The following is a 14,802-nucleotide window of genomic DNA, read 5'->3' as shown; positions in this document are numbered from 1 at the left end:
TATATGATTAAATATTATTGAAAACCTGTGTGGCATGAGAAATGATTGTGATTACTGAAAAATGAATTTGTAAATATTTTATATGATGAATGGGTTTATGATAAGATATGAACAAATATGTTTTAAAAAAGTTATGTTGATATGAGATTTACACAGACATGACTTTTATCAGATATGATATAATGATTTGAGATATACACATACACGATAGTTTTATACTGATATGATGAACAGTCATTAGTTATAGACGAGATGTGTTACCTACACATGGATACTCATGAGCTTGAGCACCATGAGTTATAAACAAGATGTGTTACACATGGATACTTATGAGCATGAATATGTTTATGAGAATTGAAAGTTTTAGGAAATAGATTTTTATGTATAATGAGTGATGGAAATGAGAACTCGGTTGGTTAATGATATGAGAGCATGGTACCGTTGCTAGTAATTAAATTAGTGCAACCACGTAGCTCGGGGTGTGTGTAGGTATTGGAAGTCAATTGGGCCTTCGAAGAGATGTTGACTACCCTTGGGTCCGGACCAGGCTGCGGTGGGCCAATCGTACTACAGACAAGGTATTTTCACTTAGCCTAATAGGCCAACCAGGGTTAAGTCTCGCCTTTGGGCCGTACAACCCAATTATGTGGGGTTATTACATGACGATGATACGAATGGGTCTCCTCATTACAGACGCGATACACTCATATGATAGTACTTTGATATATATGATACTTTGTATACTGAAATATTTATTGAGCATGATTATATTTTCGAAAAAAGTATATGGTTTCAAATATACATATATGTTATGGATATGAGTACAGATTCCTATGATACCTCAGTTAAATTAATATTTTTATAAACATGATATTATACACTAAAACTCACCACCACACACTGATAATAATTTATTCTCACTTACTAAGAGGTGTCTCACCCCATAGATCTTAAATATTTCAGGAAATTCGAAACGTCCGGCGGAGGGAGCTCTGAGATAGAGGATAGTCGCCCTATAGTGCAGGGTATGTGGGTTTATTATGAAAAACACAATTATGGGTGTATAAACCTTGAATTAGTGGTTGACTTATTTTGGGGGTTATGTGTATATTTTGGAGACATGTAGTACTCTAGTGTTGTAAAGAAAGTTTAAACATGTTATGTTTTCCACTGCATAGATAAAGTACGTGTGCGAACAGATGTATTCCCAGTACCCCATTATGGATCCGAGTTGACTCGGTTGTCTTTATTATTATTATTATTATTATTATTATTATTATGGTATCAGAGGTAATTGGTTTTAAAAAAAAATAGGGCATCATATATTGGGTCATTTGAGATACTGGAGAGGATTGGTCCAGTTGCTTACAGAATAGCTTTACTCCCAACATTATCTAGGATTCATAACGTATTCCACATTTCAATGCTGAAAAGGTACGTTCCAGACCCTTATCATGTGATAAGTTATGAGTCATTGGAAGTCAGTGACTCCCTATCATATAAAGAAGTGTCAGTCTAGATTCTAGACAGGAAGGATCAAGAGTTACGTACTAAGAGGATTCCGTTAGTAAAAGTACTCTAGCATAATCATTCAATTGAGGAAGTCTCGTGGGAATAAGAAGAAGAAATACGTCAGAAGTATCCACATTTGTTCAACGAGGCTCAACACTAAGTCGGGTAGCCAAGATTAAATGTGTAGTTTGCTTGGCTATTTTGATATAGACTTGCTTAGTTTAAGCCATTTGGTTAGGTTTATTTAGTTTTGGTTTTTCTATTTTTAGTATATGTTTATGGTTGGTTTTTGGGAGGATTTTATTGCCTATTTGTAATCTCCCAAAGGCTTTGCATGAAACGACGGATTTCTTCCGCCACAAGTGAGGGTTTTTAATAAATTTGGGACGGGACCACTATGTAGGTAGCTACCAGCTCTTCCTTAGAGTTGATTTGTGCTAAATGTTAGGCTAACAAATTTCGTGGATAAAATTTTTATAAGGAGTAGAGGATGTAATAATCCAAAAAAAAAATTTAATTAAATAATATAATATATTAATATTATATTTTATATATATATATATATATATATATGTAATGGATTGATGAGGAAGTTTCCTAATCCATCCTCAATTGAAATTTCAAGCCCCCCTCTCAAAGCCCTCTCTCTCTCTCTTTCTAAATTTCTCTTCCATTTCTCTACGAAATTGAAGAACGAACATCATTCTCGGGTCCCAATTCCACTTTTCAAAGAATTGACTAGAGAAATTTCGTCTTTTGCACGTCATAGGTACTACTCGAGAGTTAGGGTAAGTGGACTAGATTATGTCAATTTTTATTTTAAAATTTAAATGATTAAATTTGAGTATATGAATATAGTGATATTAAGTCAGATTTTATTTTATAATTTACCCGATTAAATTGAGTATATGAATATGATGATATTTATTTTATTTAAATATATGCCTAAGAAAATTAAAATATGTAGGTTTAATCATGTCCATTTTTATTTAAATATATTTGAGATAAATTAAACCATGGGGATTTGTTCATATCATTTTTTTAATATATTGGAATTAAATTAAATGTGTGGTGATCATACCCGCGTTTTTATTTAAATCTACCGGATATACATTTATTAAAATTTCTCTGGTAGTTTATGAAATTATAATTATTATGCAAATCGTGTGGCATGAGTTTATTTTATTTTATCACATAATTGAGCAAGTTGGGAATTTTTGCGGTGTATGTATAATATGTGATTTATTGCAAATATTGATGAGATTGGGAATAAGGATGATATTTTTGTATATATTTTATTTTGTGAATATTGATGAGATTATAATATTGTTTTAATTGCATAAATTGCAATTATATATTTTAAGAACACTAATGGGCTGGATGTGGTGAATGCTCGATATCGTAACTACAGATGAATATTAGTGCAGTCACATTGTTATGGAAGTGTTGGCGATGGATAGTCGATTTGGCATTAGTAGGGTTGTACCCACCTGTTTCCGGACCAGAATGTGGTAGACAAATCGATCTTACAAGCGTAATATTTTGATTTAGTTTTGGTCGACCAACTAAGCTAAGTCCAGTCTTTGGATTACACAACCTGTCATGGGGGTTAAACATGACATGCATCGGCCAAAAAGGAGTCCTTTATACATATTTGGGTATTTATTTGATTATGGCCTTTAATAAGCATAAATGATTGTTGACTCTATGAGTCCAATCCTATTTTGATAATAACAAATCACTTGATATTTGACCAATGCAACTGAGATTGTGAACAGGATCATGATTTAGAATGCACAAACAGTAAACTTGTATGGAAGCCACGAGGAACCTAACGTACATATCACTTGGCTCAATCCATGAAACTAGAGGAATAAAACGATGAAGAAGCAAGCTTCAAGTTCAAGATCTTCAATGGGAATGGGTATTTAGAATTGAATGTATTTACATATGTCATATGATATAATTCGAAGCTCAAACATTCCCTAGACTGGCCTTAGGATTCATGCATTTCATAAAAGATTCATTTACATTAGTTCTAACTTGAAAGAATTTTTAGAGGAAAATTTTAGAGCCCTCGTCGATGAACCCCATCACCTCGTCAATGAATGCATGAAGGCCACTCAGCGATGAACAGGATTGTCTCATTGACGAAAATAAATCAAGAGCCCAAAAAGTTCAGACAGTGCTCTCGTCGACAAACTCATGGCCTCATCGATGAACGTACCCATTTGTCGATGAAGGTCGCAGCGCAAAACGATGTTTCAGCACAAATACAGACAGATTAACGTTTAATCTCCATGATCTAATGGGCAAAAATTAATCTGACAGCAAGAACATCATTTAAACACTCCCAAAACTCTAAAAACTCAAGAAGCAAGAGTTTTAGAGACAAATTTTCACATCTTGTGCTAAAGGTGCCTCCATTCCAAAGATTTTGCCAACACTTTGCTGCATTCATATTCTTTGGGCAAATCATCTCAATTTTTCAAAGGGATTTCATCTATACATCATGCAAGCAATCCTTGGTGATTGAGGTTTGATAAATAAGTGATTTATTTGTGGATTCAATATATATATCTATATATATATATATATATATATATATATATATCAAAGGTTTTTAATCTCTCAAACTCTTATATCTAATATCTTTATTGAGAAGAAAAATCCTTGTTTTTGTACTTGAAAAGTTTATTTGAGAAAGGCTTTTGCTAAAGTTTAAATCTTTGCAGACATTCAAGTTTATATTTTACACAAAGATTTCATCTTATGATATTATTGCAAAATATTTTGATAAGCAAATCCTAAGGATTCTAAAATACATAACCTTGAGAAATCTTGTTGAAAACTATTGACTCGTTTTCAGATCTTTTAAGATATTTTATCATATTTATATCCATATACAAAGATCATATATTTGTTGATACACAAATATCATACAAAACATCTTATACACTTATTGAACTTCATGTTTTATCATGTGATTATGTGTTAGGATTTATCTTGTACTCACTAGCTTGGTTAGAAGCATTTTGAGTTGTTGCAGGGGTTGAGGAGGAAGCTACGCCTCTTGTAAGCAGCAAATTGTAAGGGAAGCTCCGTCCCAAATAAAGGAGCGAATTTTTAGTGAAATCCTTGAGTGGGTTGCTCAAGGCGAGGACGTAGGCTAGGGTAGGCCAAACCTCGTGAGAATCGAGTTTGCATCTCTCTTCCTTTAACTCTTTTTAATTTCTGCTTGCATTTAAATTATCTGCTTATTGTGTATATATTGAACATTTGGTACGTTTGTCAGTAATTGGGTAAAATTGTATGCTTGATAAAGACACACATTAAATTGATTAATTGAGAAACATTGAGCTAGTTGTTAAGTAGCTTGCAAGTTTGTAATTGATAGTTTTCAAAATTAGAACTTGAAGGACTTAATTTTAAAAATACATAATTCACCCCCCTTTTGGGATAACATCGGAATTCACATTTGGAATCAGAGCAGGTTTACATAGACTTAACCGTTATTTTTGTAAAATATCACAATAGCACACATCGGTGTAACCCCATTCGGTGAGGAATACTTGTCCACTAGACCACCAATTTTTTGCGGTGTAAATTACACTTACTGGAAACGAAGGATGAGTATATATCTTTTTAATGTTAATTGGAAAGTGTAGAGAATAGTTGCTAAAGGAAACCATATTCCTATGAAAGTAGTTGATAAAGTAAATGTACCTAATACTGAAGATGACTATACTGATGATGATTGGAAATCTATTCAAATAAATGCTACTACAATAAACCTTCTATACTGTGCACTAGACGTTAATGAGTTTAATAGGGTAATGGCCTATAAAACTGTTAAAGAGATATGGGAAAAATTAGAAGTAACTTATGAAGGCACTAAAGAAGTAAACGATAGTAGGATAGATATGCTCACTAGTGAATATGAGGCATTTAAAATGACTGCTGATGAGTCTATTCAATCCATGTACACTAGATTCACACACATCATGAATTCATTAAATGCTCTTGGTAAATCTTACTCTACCTATGAGTTGATCAAGAAAATCCTTAGGAGACTACCACCAGTTTGGGAAGCTAAAGCTACTGCTGTAGCTGAAGGAAGGAATCTAAAAGAGATGTCGGTTAATGAACTGATCGGTTCACTCATCACGTATGAGCTAGCGATAAATGAGAGGAAAATAAGTAGAATAAAGCAAAGAGAGTTACAGCTCTTAAGGCATCGTCAAGCAGCTCTAATGAAGGAATTGACTCAGAATCAGAAGATGACATGGCCTTGCTAATAAAGAAATTCAAAAAGTTCCTGAAGAAGAATAAGAACTTTAATAGAAAATTCCATAACTCGAAATCAGAAAGAGGAGAGTCTAGCAAGAGGAAACTGAAGGAAGATCTGCCAACTTGCTATAATTGCAGAGAGGTTGGACACATCAAGTATGAATGTCCTAAACTAATGAAAGCCTAGAAGAAAAATAAGAAGGCTCTAAAAGTCGATTGGGACACGCACAACACAAGCAGTTCAGACATGGAGTCCAGTGATGATCTGGTAGTCAATCTGTGTCTAATGGAACATGATGACCTTGAGGTATAATCATCTTTCTCAGCATCTTCTTATTATTCCAGTGATTCTAAAAACGAAAATAGCATGCTTTCTTATAATGAATTGCAACAAGAATATTTGTACACTCTTAAAATGCTTGAGAGGAAAATTAAGAAAATTTCTAATTTGAAATTTAAAGTAATAGAACTCTTAAAGTTTATTGAAAAACAAAATGAGTCTCATGCATCCATGATAAAAGAAAAGGATTTAGAAATTGAGGAATTGGAAAAAAAAAAAATTGAAAGACAATTCTAAAATTATTCATAAATTCACAGAAAGCCAGAGTAACTTTGAAAGACTTCTTCGGGCACAAAGAAATTCCCTGGATAAAGAAGGACTTGGTTTCAATGGAAAGGAAAATTTGAAACAAAAACATCTTTACATGGGTTATTTTGTAAGAGAATCAAAAGCTTATGCTCCATCAAAAGACTCTTATAAATATACAACATGCTTTAAATGTAAAAGGATGGGTCATATAAAATTTGATTGTCCTTTTAAGAGCAAAGATGTTAAAATGAAAAAGGTATGGAGAGTTAAAGGAGGTTCAAGCACTGACCCCCATGGACCTAAGAAAAAATGGGTACCAAAAACAATTACTTAAATGTCTATTACAGGTATGCTTGAGATCATCCTCCTCAAAAGATAGATTGTATTAGGATAGCGGATGTTCACGTCATATGATCGGGGATAAAGCTAAATTCGCATCCATCACACCAAATGACAGAGGATTTGTCACTTTTGGGGACAATGCAAAAGGGAAGATCATAGGAGTAGGTAAAGTTAGTAACGATCCATCACTTATTATAGATGATGTTTTACTGGTTGAAGGTTTAAAACATAACTTATTAAGTATAAGTCAATTGTGTGATAAAAGTTATAAAGTATCTTTTGAACATGACAAGTGCATTGCTGAATTAAAACTGATAACAAAATTCTATTCACTACTGAGCGTCATGAAAATGTATATACCACCAGCTTTGATAACTTAACTTCTCAACATGTGACATGTTTCTATGCTATGAATGAAATTAGTTGGATTTGGCATAAGAGACTAGGACACACAAACTTGGACTTAATATCTAAACTAGTTAAGGGAGACTTAGTTAAGGGATTGCCTAAGACGAAATTCGTGAAAGATAAAATTTGTGATGCATGTCAACTAGGAAAACAAGCAAAATCTAGTTTTAAGAGGAAAAAAGTAATCTCTACTACTAGGCCACTCCAAATGCTACATTTAGATTTATTTGGTCCAAACCCAATTCAAAACTTAGGAGGAAAATCATGTGCATTTGTTATCGTTGATGATTATTCTAAATTTACATGGATAGTATTCTTAGGTCACAAAGATGAAGCGTGTGAACAATTTATTAAACTGTATAAGAAAATTCAAAATGAAAAGGGATATACTATCACTAAAATCCGAAGTGATAGGGGTAGAGAATTTAAAAATCAAGGTATGGAAGAATACTGTGATTTATTAGGAATATCTCATAACTTTTCAGTTCAGTTGCTCTTTCCACAGCCAAGGCAGAATATATAACGGGTGGAACTTGTTGTGCTCAAATGCTTTACATGAAACAACTTATGAATTTTGGATTACACTACTACATAGTTCCGATAAAATGCGACAATACGAGTGCAATAAACATCTCAAAGAATTCTATATCCCATTCACGAACTAAACACATAGAAATTAGATATCATTTTTTTCGTGACCATGTGCAAAAAGGAGATGTGTCACTTGAGTTTGTATGCACATATGAACAATGAGCAGACATATTCACGAAACCACTTCTGGAGGATAGGTTTATCCAAATTAAACGTGAATTAGGATTGATGCATAGTCGAGAAGTTGCCTAGAATTATATTAGACTACATAGTTAAAGGGGAGCAACTTAAATTAGAATTCACATTTCACATTTGGTATAAATTTTCACATTTGGTAAATTTTTTTTTACATTTGGTGTTCAACTTAAAGAATGATTATTGCATGTTAAATTTTTACGGATACATGACACATGTTGATGCTCACATAAACTTTTGGAAGTTAATGGACTAATTTGTTTTTCCATGTCAATGTAAATTGAAATTCTGTGTATGTTTACATTGAAATTTGATTCAACAACACAAATAAACCTTAGAAAGGAGGAGAAGTAAATTGAGTAACACATGGAAATATATTCCGCAGTACAATTTTTTTAACATAGAGGTTGAAATGTATTTTGATTGCAAAGATCAATGTATTTTTTTTTTAACCTTTTGTTGATGTCAAAAGGGGGAGAAATTAGTAAGCGAAAATATTTTTTTCTTATTTTTTTCTCTTTTGAAATAAAAAGGGAGAAATATACGGAGAAGTTGTACTAGCAAATATATTGCATATTCTAAAATGTGTATGAATTTCATTGTGTGTAAATTATATTACTGAATTCTAAATTATGCATTATCTTAGGGGGGGGGCCTTATTAGGCGTAGCCTATTTTTACTCGTGTGTTTGTCAACATCAAAAAGAGGGAGATTGTTGACTCTATGAGTCCAATCCTGTTTTGATAATGACAAATCACTTGGTATTTGACCTGTGCAATTGAGTTTGTGAATAAGACCATGATTTAGAATGCACAAACGGTAAACTTGTATGGAAACCACGAGGAGCCTAAAGTACATATCACTTGGCTTAATCCATGAAACTAGTGGAATAAAAGGATGAAGAAGCAAGCTTCAAGTTCAAGATCTTCAATGGGAAGGGGTATTTAGAATTGAATGTATTTACATATGTCATATGATATAATTCGAAGCTCAAACATTCCCTATACTAACCTTAGGACTCATGCATATCATGAAAGATTCACTTACATTAGTTGTAGGTTGAAAGAATTTTTAGAGGCAAATTTTAAAGGCCTTGTCGACGAACCCTATCGCCTCGTCGACGAACGCATGAAGGCCACTCGGCGATGAACAATGTTGTCTCGTCGATGAAAATATACCGAGAGCCCAAAAAGTTCAGAAAGTGCTCTCGTTGATGAAGTCATGGCCTCGTCAACAAATGTACCCATTCGTTGACGAAGGTCGCAGCGCAGAACGACGTTCCAACGCAAGTACGGACAGATTAACGTTTAATCTCCATGATCTAATGGTCAGAAATTAATCTGACGGCAAGAACATTATTTAAACACTCCCAAAACCCTATAAACACAAGAAGCAAGAGTTTTGGAGACATATTTTCACATCTTGTGCTAAAGGTGCCTCCATTCCAAAGATTTTGCCAACACTCTACTGTATTCATATTCTTTGGGCAAATCATCTCAACTTTTCAAAGGGATTTCATCTATACATCGTGCAAGCAATCCTTGTGATTGAGGTTTGATAAATAAGTGATTTATTTGTGGATTCAATATATATATCAAAATTTTTTCATCTCTCAAACTCTTATATCTAATATCTTTATTGAGAAGAAAAATCCTTGTTTTAGTACTTGAAATGTTTATTTGAGAAAGGCTTTTGCTAAAGTTTGAATCTTTGCAGACATTCAAGTTTATATTTTACATAAAGATTTCATCTTATGATATTACTGCAAAAACTTTGAATAAGCAAATCTTAAGGATTCTAAAATACATAACCTTGAGAAATCTTGTTGAAAACTATTGACTTATGTTCAGATCTTTGAGGATATTTTATCATATTTATATCTATATACAAAGATTATATATTTGTTGATACACAAATATCATTGAAAATATCTTACACACTCATTGAGCTTCATGTTTTATCATATGATTATGTGTTAGGATTTATCTTGTACTCACTAGTTTGTTTAGAAGCATTTTGAGTTATTGTAGAAATTGTATTCATTATTTTGTATTCACCGTTCAGGCTATGAACTGGGGTTGAGGAGGAAGTTACGCCTTTTGTAAGCAGCAGCTTGTAAGGGAAGCTCTGTCCCAGTTAAAGGAGCGGATTTTTAGTGGAATCCTTGAGTGGGTTGCTCAAGGCAAGGACGTAGGCTGGGGTAGGCCGAACCTTGTAAAAATCAAGTTTGCATCTCTCTTCCCTTAACTCTTTTTAATTTCTGCTTACATTTAAATTATCTGCTTATTATGTATGTATTGCACATTTGGTACGTTTGTGAGTAATTGGGTAAAATTGTATGTTTGATAAAGACATGCATTAAATTGATTAATTGAGAAACATTGAGTTAGTTGTTAAGTAGCTTACAAGTTTGTAATTGATAGTTTTCAAAATTAGAACTTGAAGGACTTAATTTTAAAAATACTTAATTCACCCCCTCCCTCCCCTTTTAGGATAACACCGGAATTCACAATGATGTTTTGAAAGAAAGTACGGATATTTATTTAAATATGTGATCTACAGTTTACAAATGAAATTTTTATTCAAATAAAATGATTATTAAATTATTTTTACACTAAAGCTCATTTTAGCCACATACTGATAATAATCTAATCCTTACTTATTGAGAGGTGACTCATTCCAATAAATAATTCATATTTCAGGACATACCAAAGATCAAGCCTAGTGAGCTTCTGGGTGGGGTTAGAAAATATAGTTTAGAGTAAGTGTTTGTGTAATATCAATTAATTTTTTTTTTTTAATGTTTCACGTGATGTAAATATTGTTACTTGAAGATACTCATATAAATTTGGAGGTTTAGTACTCTGGTATTATAATATTTGAGGTTTTAGATTAATTATGTTGTTTGTATTGATTTTATTTATGGAAAGTGATACCCTGGACCCCACTAGGTTCAGGGCGTCACACTTAGCCCCATTACAAATTGCATTACATATTCTTCTTACTAAATTTCTTTAAAAAAATTTAGTGTTTCCATAGAACACTATGGCAAATTACGTCTATAATTTGCTAATGCATCCTAATAGGACTTCAAATATGTGTAATAATCACTTGCAGTTTCTGATCTTGTTTCAATGAACTAATTGCTTTTCTCAATTGAAGAATTCGTGGACGATTACCTTGTGAGAAATGATCTTGCAAATCCTTCCACATGTCGGCAGCATTATTAATGTAAAGATTGCTTGATCCTATGTTCTTCGCAATTGAATTGAGGATCCACAAGACAATCATATCATTACATCGAATCCACGACAAATAAAGAGGATCAGCTTCAGTAATCGGCTTCTTGAGGATTCCATTGATGAATCCACTTTTGTTTTTAGCGTTGATGACTTTGGACATTGATCTTGACCAGGAGTGATAATTGTCACTGGTTAATCCATCAATAACAAACATTATGCCGGGTTTTTCACCATGATGTAAGAAATAGGGTTTTGAAGGATCATCAAGTGAGGTGCTAGGGGAAAAGAAAGAAGAATTGGCACCATAATCCATGACAAAATTTTAGAGCAGCGATAATGCTCTAATAGCATGATAAAAGTTGAATTCCGCCATGGAGATCTTTGGAGATGAAAGCACGAAGGAATGAGAAGGAAGTTTCGAGAAACATAGAGCTAGGGATTGACAGAAAATCTTTTTCTTTATTATTTGTATGTTTTTGTAAAAATACAAGTGCAGAAGCATTTATTTGTACTTCTTAATACAAATGTAAATGTAAATGTAAAAAGGGCACAAATATAAATGTACAAAAAACTTATATATTTATAATATGTGAAATTCAAATGGGGTAAAACTCATCAATACCTCGAGTTTTTTGAATATGATACTTCACTTCTTGAGTTTTTTAAAACTATCAATTTTTTATTTTTTTTTACAATTTTATCATTACATTCAATTTCGATAGTATAAATCAAGAAAATGATATTAATTTAATAAATTAAGTTAAAAAAATTGACAATTAAGTACAAAATGCTCTAAAAATTAAATTTATAAGTTAAATCAAACCAGTGTTTTAAAAGGCGAAGGCGTAAGCCGATGCATTTTACCCTCCGCAAAGTGAGGCATAAGCCTCGAGGCCTAAGCATTTTGGGATTATATTTTTTAAATAATTAATAAATAAAATCAATTTATCTATAAAAAAAATATATGAAAATTTGTAAAATAATAGAAAAAAAAATATGAAAACATAATTTTTAAATATCGAACTTTAAGTTTTAAGTAACAAACACAAACAATATATGTTAAAAAGATAAGTATGAGCCATAAGAAAAAGCCAAATTAAATATGTCTCAAGATTCTAATTTCTAAAAGCCAGCTGCAGCCTTCAGTAGCAGAGAGAACGAGAGGGTCGCAGAGAGAGGCGAGAGACTGCAGAGGGTCGCTGCAGAGAGACGACAGCTCCGAAGAGTTTGTCGAAGGGAAAAAATACGTCAGAAGGAGTCGTCGGAGGCAGATCAGAGTTGGAAGGGAACGTTGACACGTCGGAGAGAGAGCAGAAGCTTCGTCGAGGCTTCGTCAGGCTTCGGCGAGGGAGTAGAGGAGAAGAAGCTTCGCGGGAGAGATAGGGAGGATAGGGTTTCAGTGCGTTCTGGGTTCTGGCCTCGTGTTTTAACCCAAGAATACCGAAAGGCGTACGTCTTGCATCTGAGGCGTAAAAAAGTGAGGGTTTTTGGGCTGAGGCGTACGCTTTTGCGGAGTTTGCCTTTACACATACGCCTTGGTGCGTTTTCGGCCTAAAAAATGCCTTTGGAAACACCGAATCAAACACTTAGCAGTTGGTTTGAGTCAATTAGTTGGCTAAATTGTTATTTTAAAATGTATAGAGAATAAATAAATAATAGTAATCATCTAGAAAAAAAAATACCTAGATCATATATTATTCCAAAATATTTATTATATAGATTTGAAACAAATTAAATGACTAAATATATATTTAAAAAATGAAATAGTGTAAAAATTTACTAGAATTAGCTGGTTGAATTGTGACTCGTTTTGTGAGTTTGTTGAATACCATATTTAATAACATAACAATTTGAACGAGTCCAAAAAAGTCTATAAATTGCTTTGAAACAACAGACCGTCAACCAATTAATAAAAATTTGAGTTTGTTTTTTTGTCCATTTATCATTTATATTTTACACATAGAAAAACTAATATTCAATTTTATAATTTTGATTTATAAAGTACGAATTTTAAAATTTTAATTTACTCTTTTTTTAACACTAAATTTGACAAGTTACTTGAATATAAAAATATTAAAACTATGTTTTATTTGTTTTATGATGCATTTAGTCATTTAATTTTATGAAAATTACATCTAATAAACACTTTGCAATTTTATAATTCCTAGATATTCTATGTATTTTTAAAAGTTGAAATAGAAATAGAATTTTTTTGTTATGCTAATATCAATTGATTAATAAATTTGACAATAACTTATATCTTCAATTCATTAATCAATTTTATTAACAAATTTTCTCAATTTAATTTATTAAAAGGATGTTATTTTAAAATATCATTTTATCATATAAAACAATTTTTTTTTCATACACTTAACAATTAACTTATAGAATGTTTATTTTATAAATAAAATTAAACTTTTAGGGGTTTTTTTTAGTAGTTTTCCTAAAATTGTTAAAATCTTAAAAGAGATTCGTTAATTTTTTAAAATTGCAACAAAAATTTTTAGGAAACAACTAAAAATTTCAATAAAAAATTTGAAGACAACAGACTTTACCAGTGTCATCCTGATAGCTTCGAAAGCTTTCAGTCAAGCAACTCTCACTCACCCTCCTTCATGGATTTTGACTTTCCCTTCAATGGCATAAGTGCAATTCCTTACCAAACAAGTAGTCCTCAATCTGCATCTTCCAGAAACTGAAATTGGTGTCATCAAACATCTCAATCTTTAAGCTCTTTTCGTTCAACATCTCGATTTGCCTATCTAGAGATGGAATCAACTCGAATGGACAGCACGGTTGGGTTCGGAACAATCGAAAACCTTAGAAATGGTTCAAGTCATTCGAAAAATAAACCTAAAATGGCTCTGAAAACCTAGTCAAACTCCGTTAAAATTAACAAAATATTCTTCCTTTCAACGGAAAATGCCTGATGTCGTTACTAATGTTGTAACACCCCGACCCCGAGGGGCCTGGGATATTAACCCTTTACTACTGATTTACAGCGGAAGCAAATAAACTCGATTCTTATTAAACCAGAGCGCTAATTATTCATGTTACAATCACGTATTTTCCAAAGAAGAAATTACACAACGTAAATATCTGAAATCATACTATGATTTCCTAATTATCTTTATTTTTTTCTAATCCCCACCCGCAAATGCTTGTCTAACCTGATTTTCCGACATGTCCCTTCAGAGTTATCTGAAATACAATATGGATTGGGGGTGAGACGAACGCTCAGTAAGTAAGATAGATTATAGTTAGTGTGTGGCCAAAATGGCTTTTTAAAGAATTTCGTAAAATATATTTAATACTATAACTTCAATACTGCTTTAAATAACATATTTAAAAATTTCTGGCATAAAACTTTTGTCACAATTTCCCCGTAAAATTTTTTACAATCATATACTATAAACTGCTAAATTAAAACTTTTAACTATAAAACTATAAAATATTTAATGATAAACTACATATACTTTTCCTTATAAATACGTTTTCCTAGATCGCATTTAATTACCAAAATGATCCTTTCAAATTCATTCACGTAAACTTACACTTTTCCTTCAAATCAATCAGTAACTTTATACACGTAATTAATATGTATAAACTATATATTATAAAAACCACCCTTAG

General features: G+C 32.2%; 1 protein-coding gene across 1 annotated transcript; it reads right to left on the bottom strand.

Annotated features, from left to right (window-relative positions):
- Positions 1-11,017: 11,017 nt before the first annotated feature.
- LOC131148253 (uncharacterized) lies at positions 11,018-11,482 on the bottom strand. Its single transcript, XM_058097979.1, has one exon. It carries the CDS (start codon positions 11,480-11,482, stop codon positions 11,018-11,020), a length of 465 nt encoding a protein of 154 aa, XP_057953962.1.
- Positions 11,483-14,802: the final 3,320 nt, after the last annotated feature.

Source organism: Malania oleifera, chromosome 1, assembly GCF_029873635.1.
Source record: "Malania oleifera isolate guangnan ecotype guangnan chromosome 1, ASM2987363v1, whole genome shotgun sequence".
Classification (NCBI taxonomy): domain Eukaryota; kingdom Viridiplantae; phylum Streptophyta; class Magnoliopsida; order Santalales; family Ximeniaceae; genus Malania; species Malania oleifera.
This window is presented reverse-complemented; position numbering and strand designations above follow the sequence as displayed.

Bases quoted from the DNA above. Each gene is read 5' to 3' on its own strand.
- LOC131148253 (XM_058097979.1), bottom strand. From the start codon at position 11,482: ATGGATTATGGTGCCAATTCTTCTTTCTTTTCCCCTAGCACCTCACTT.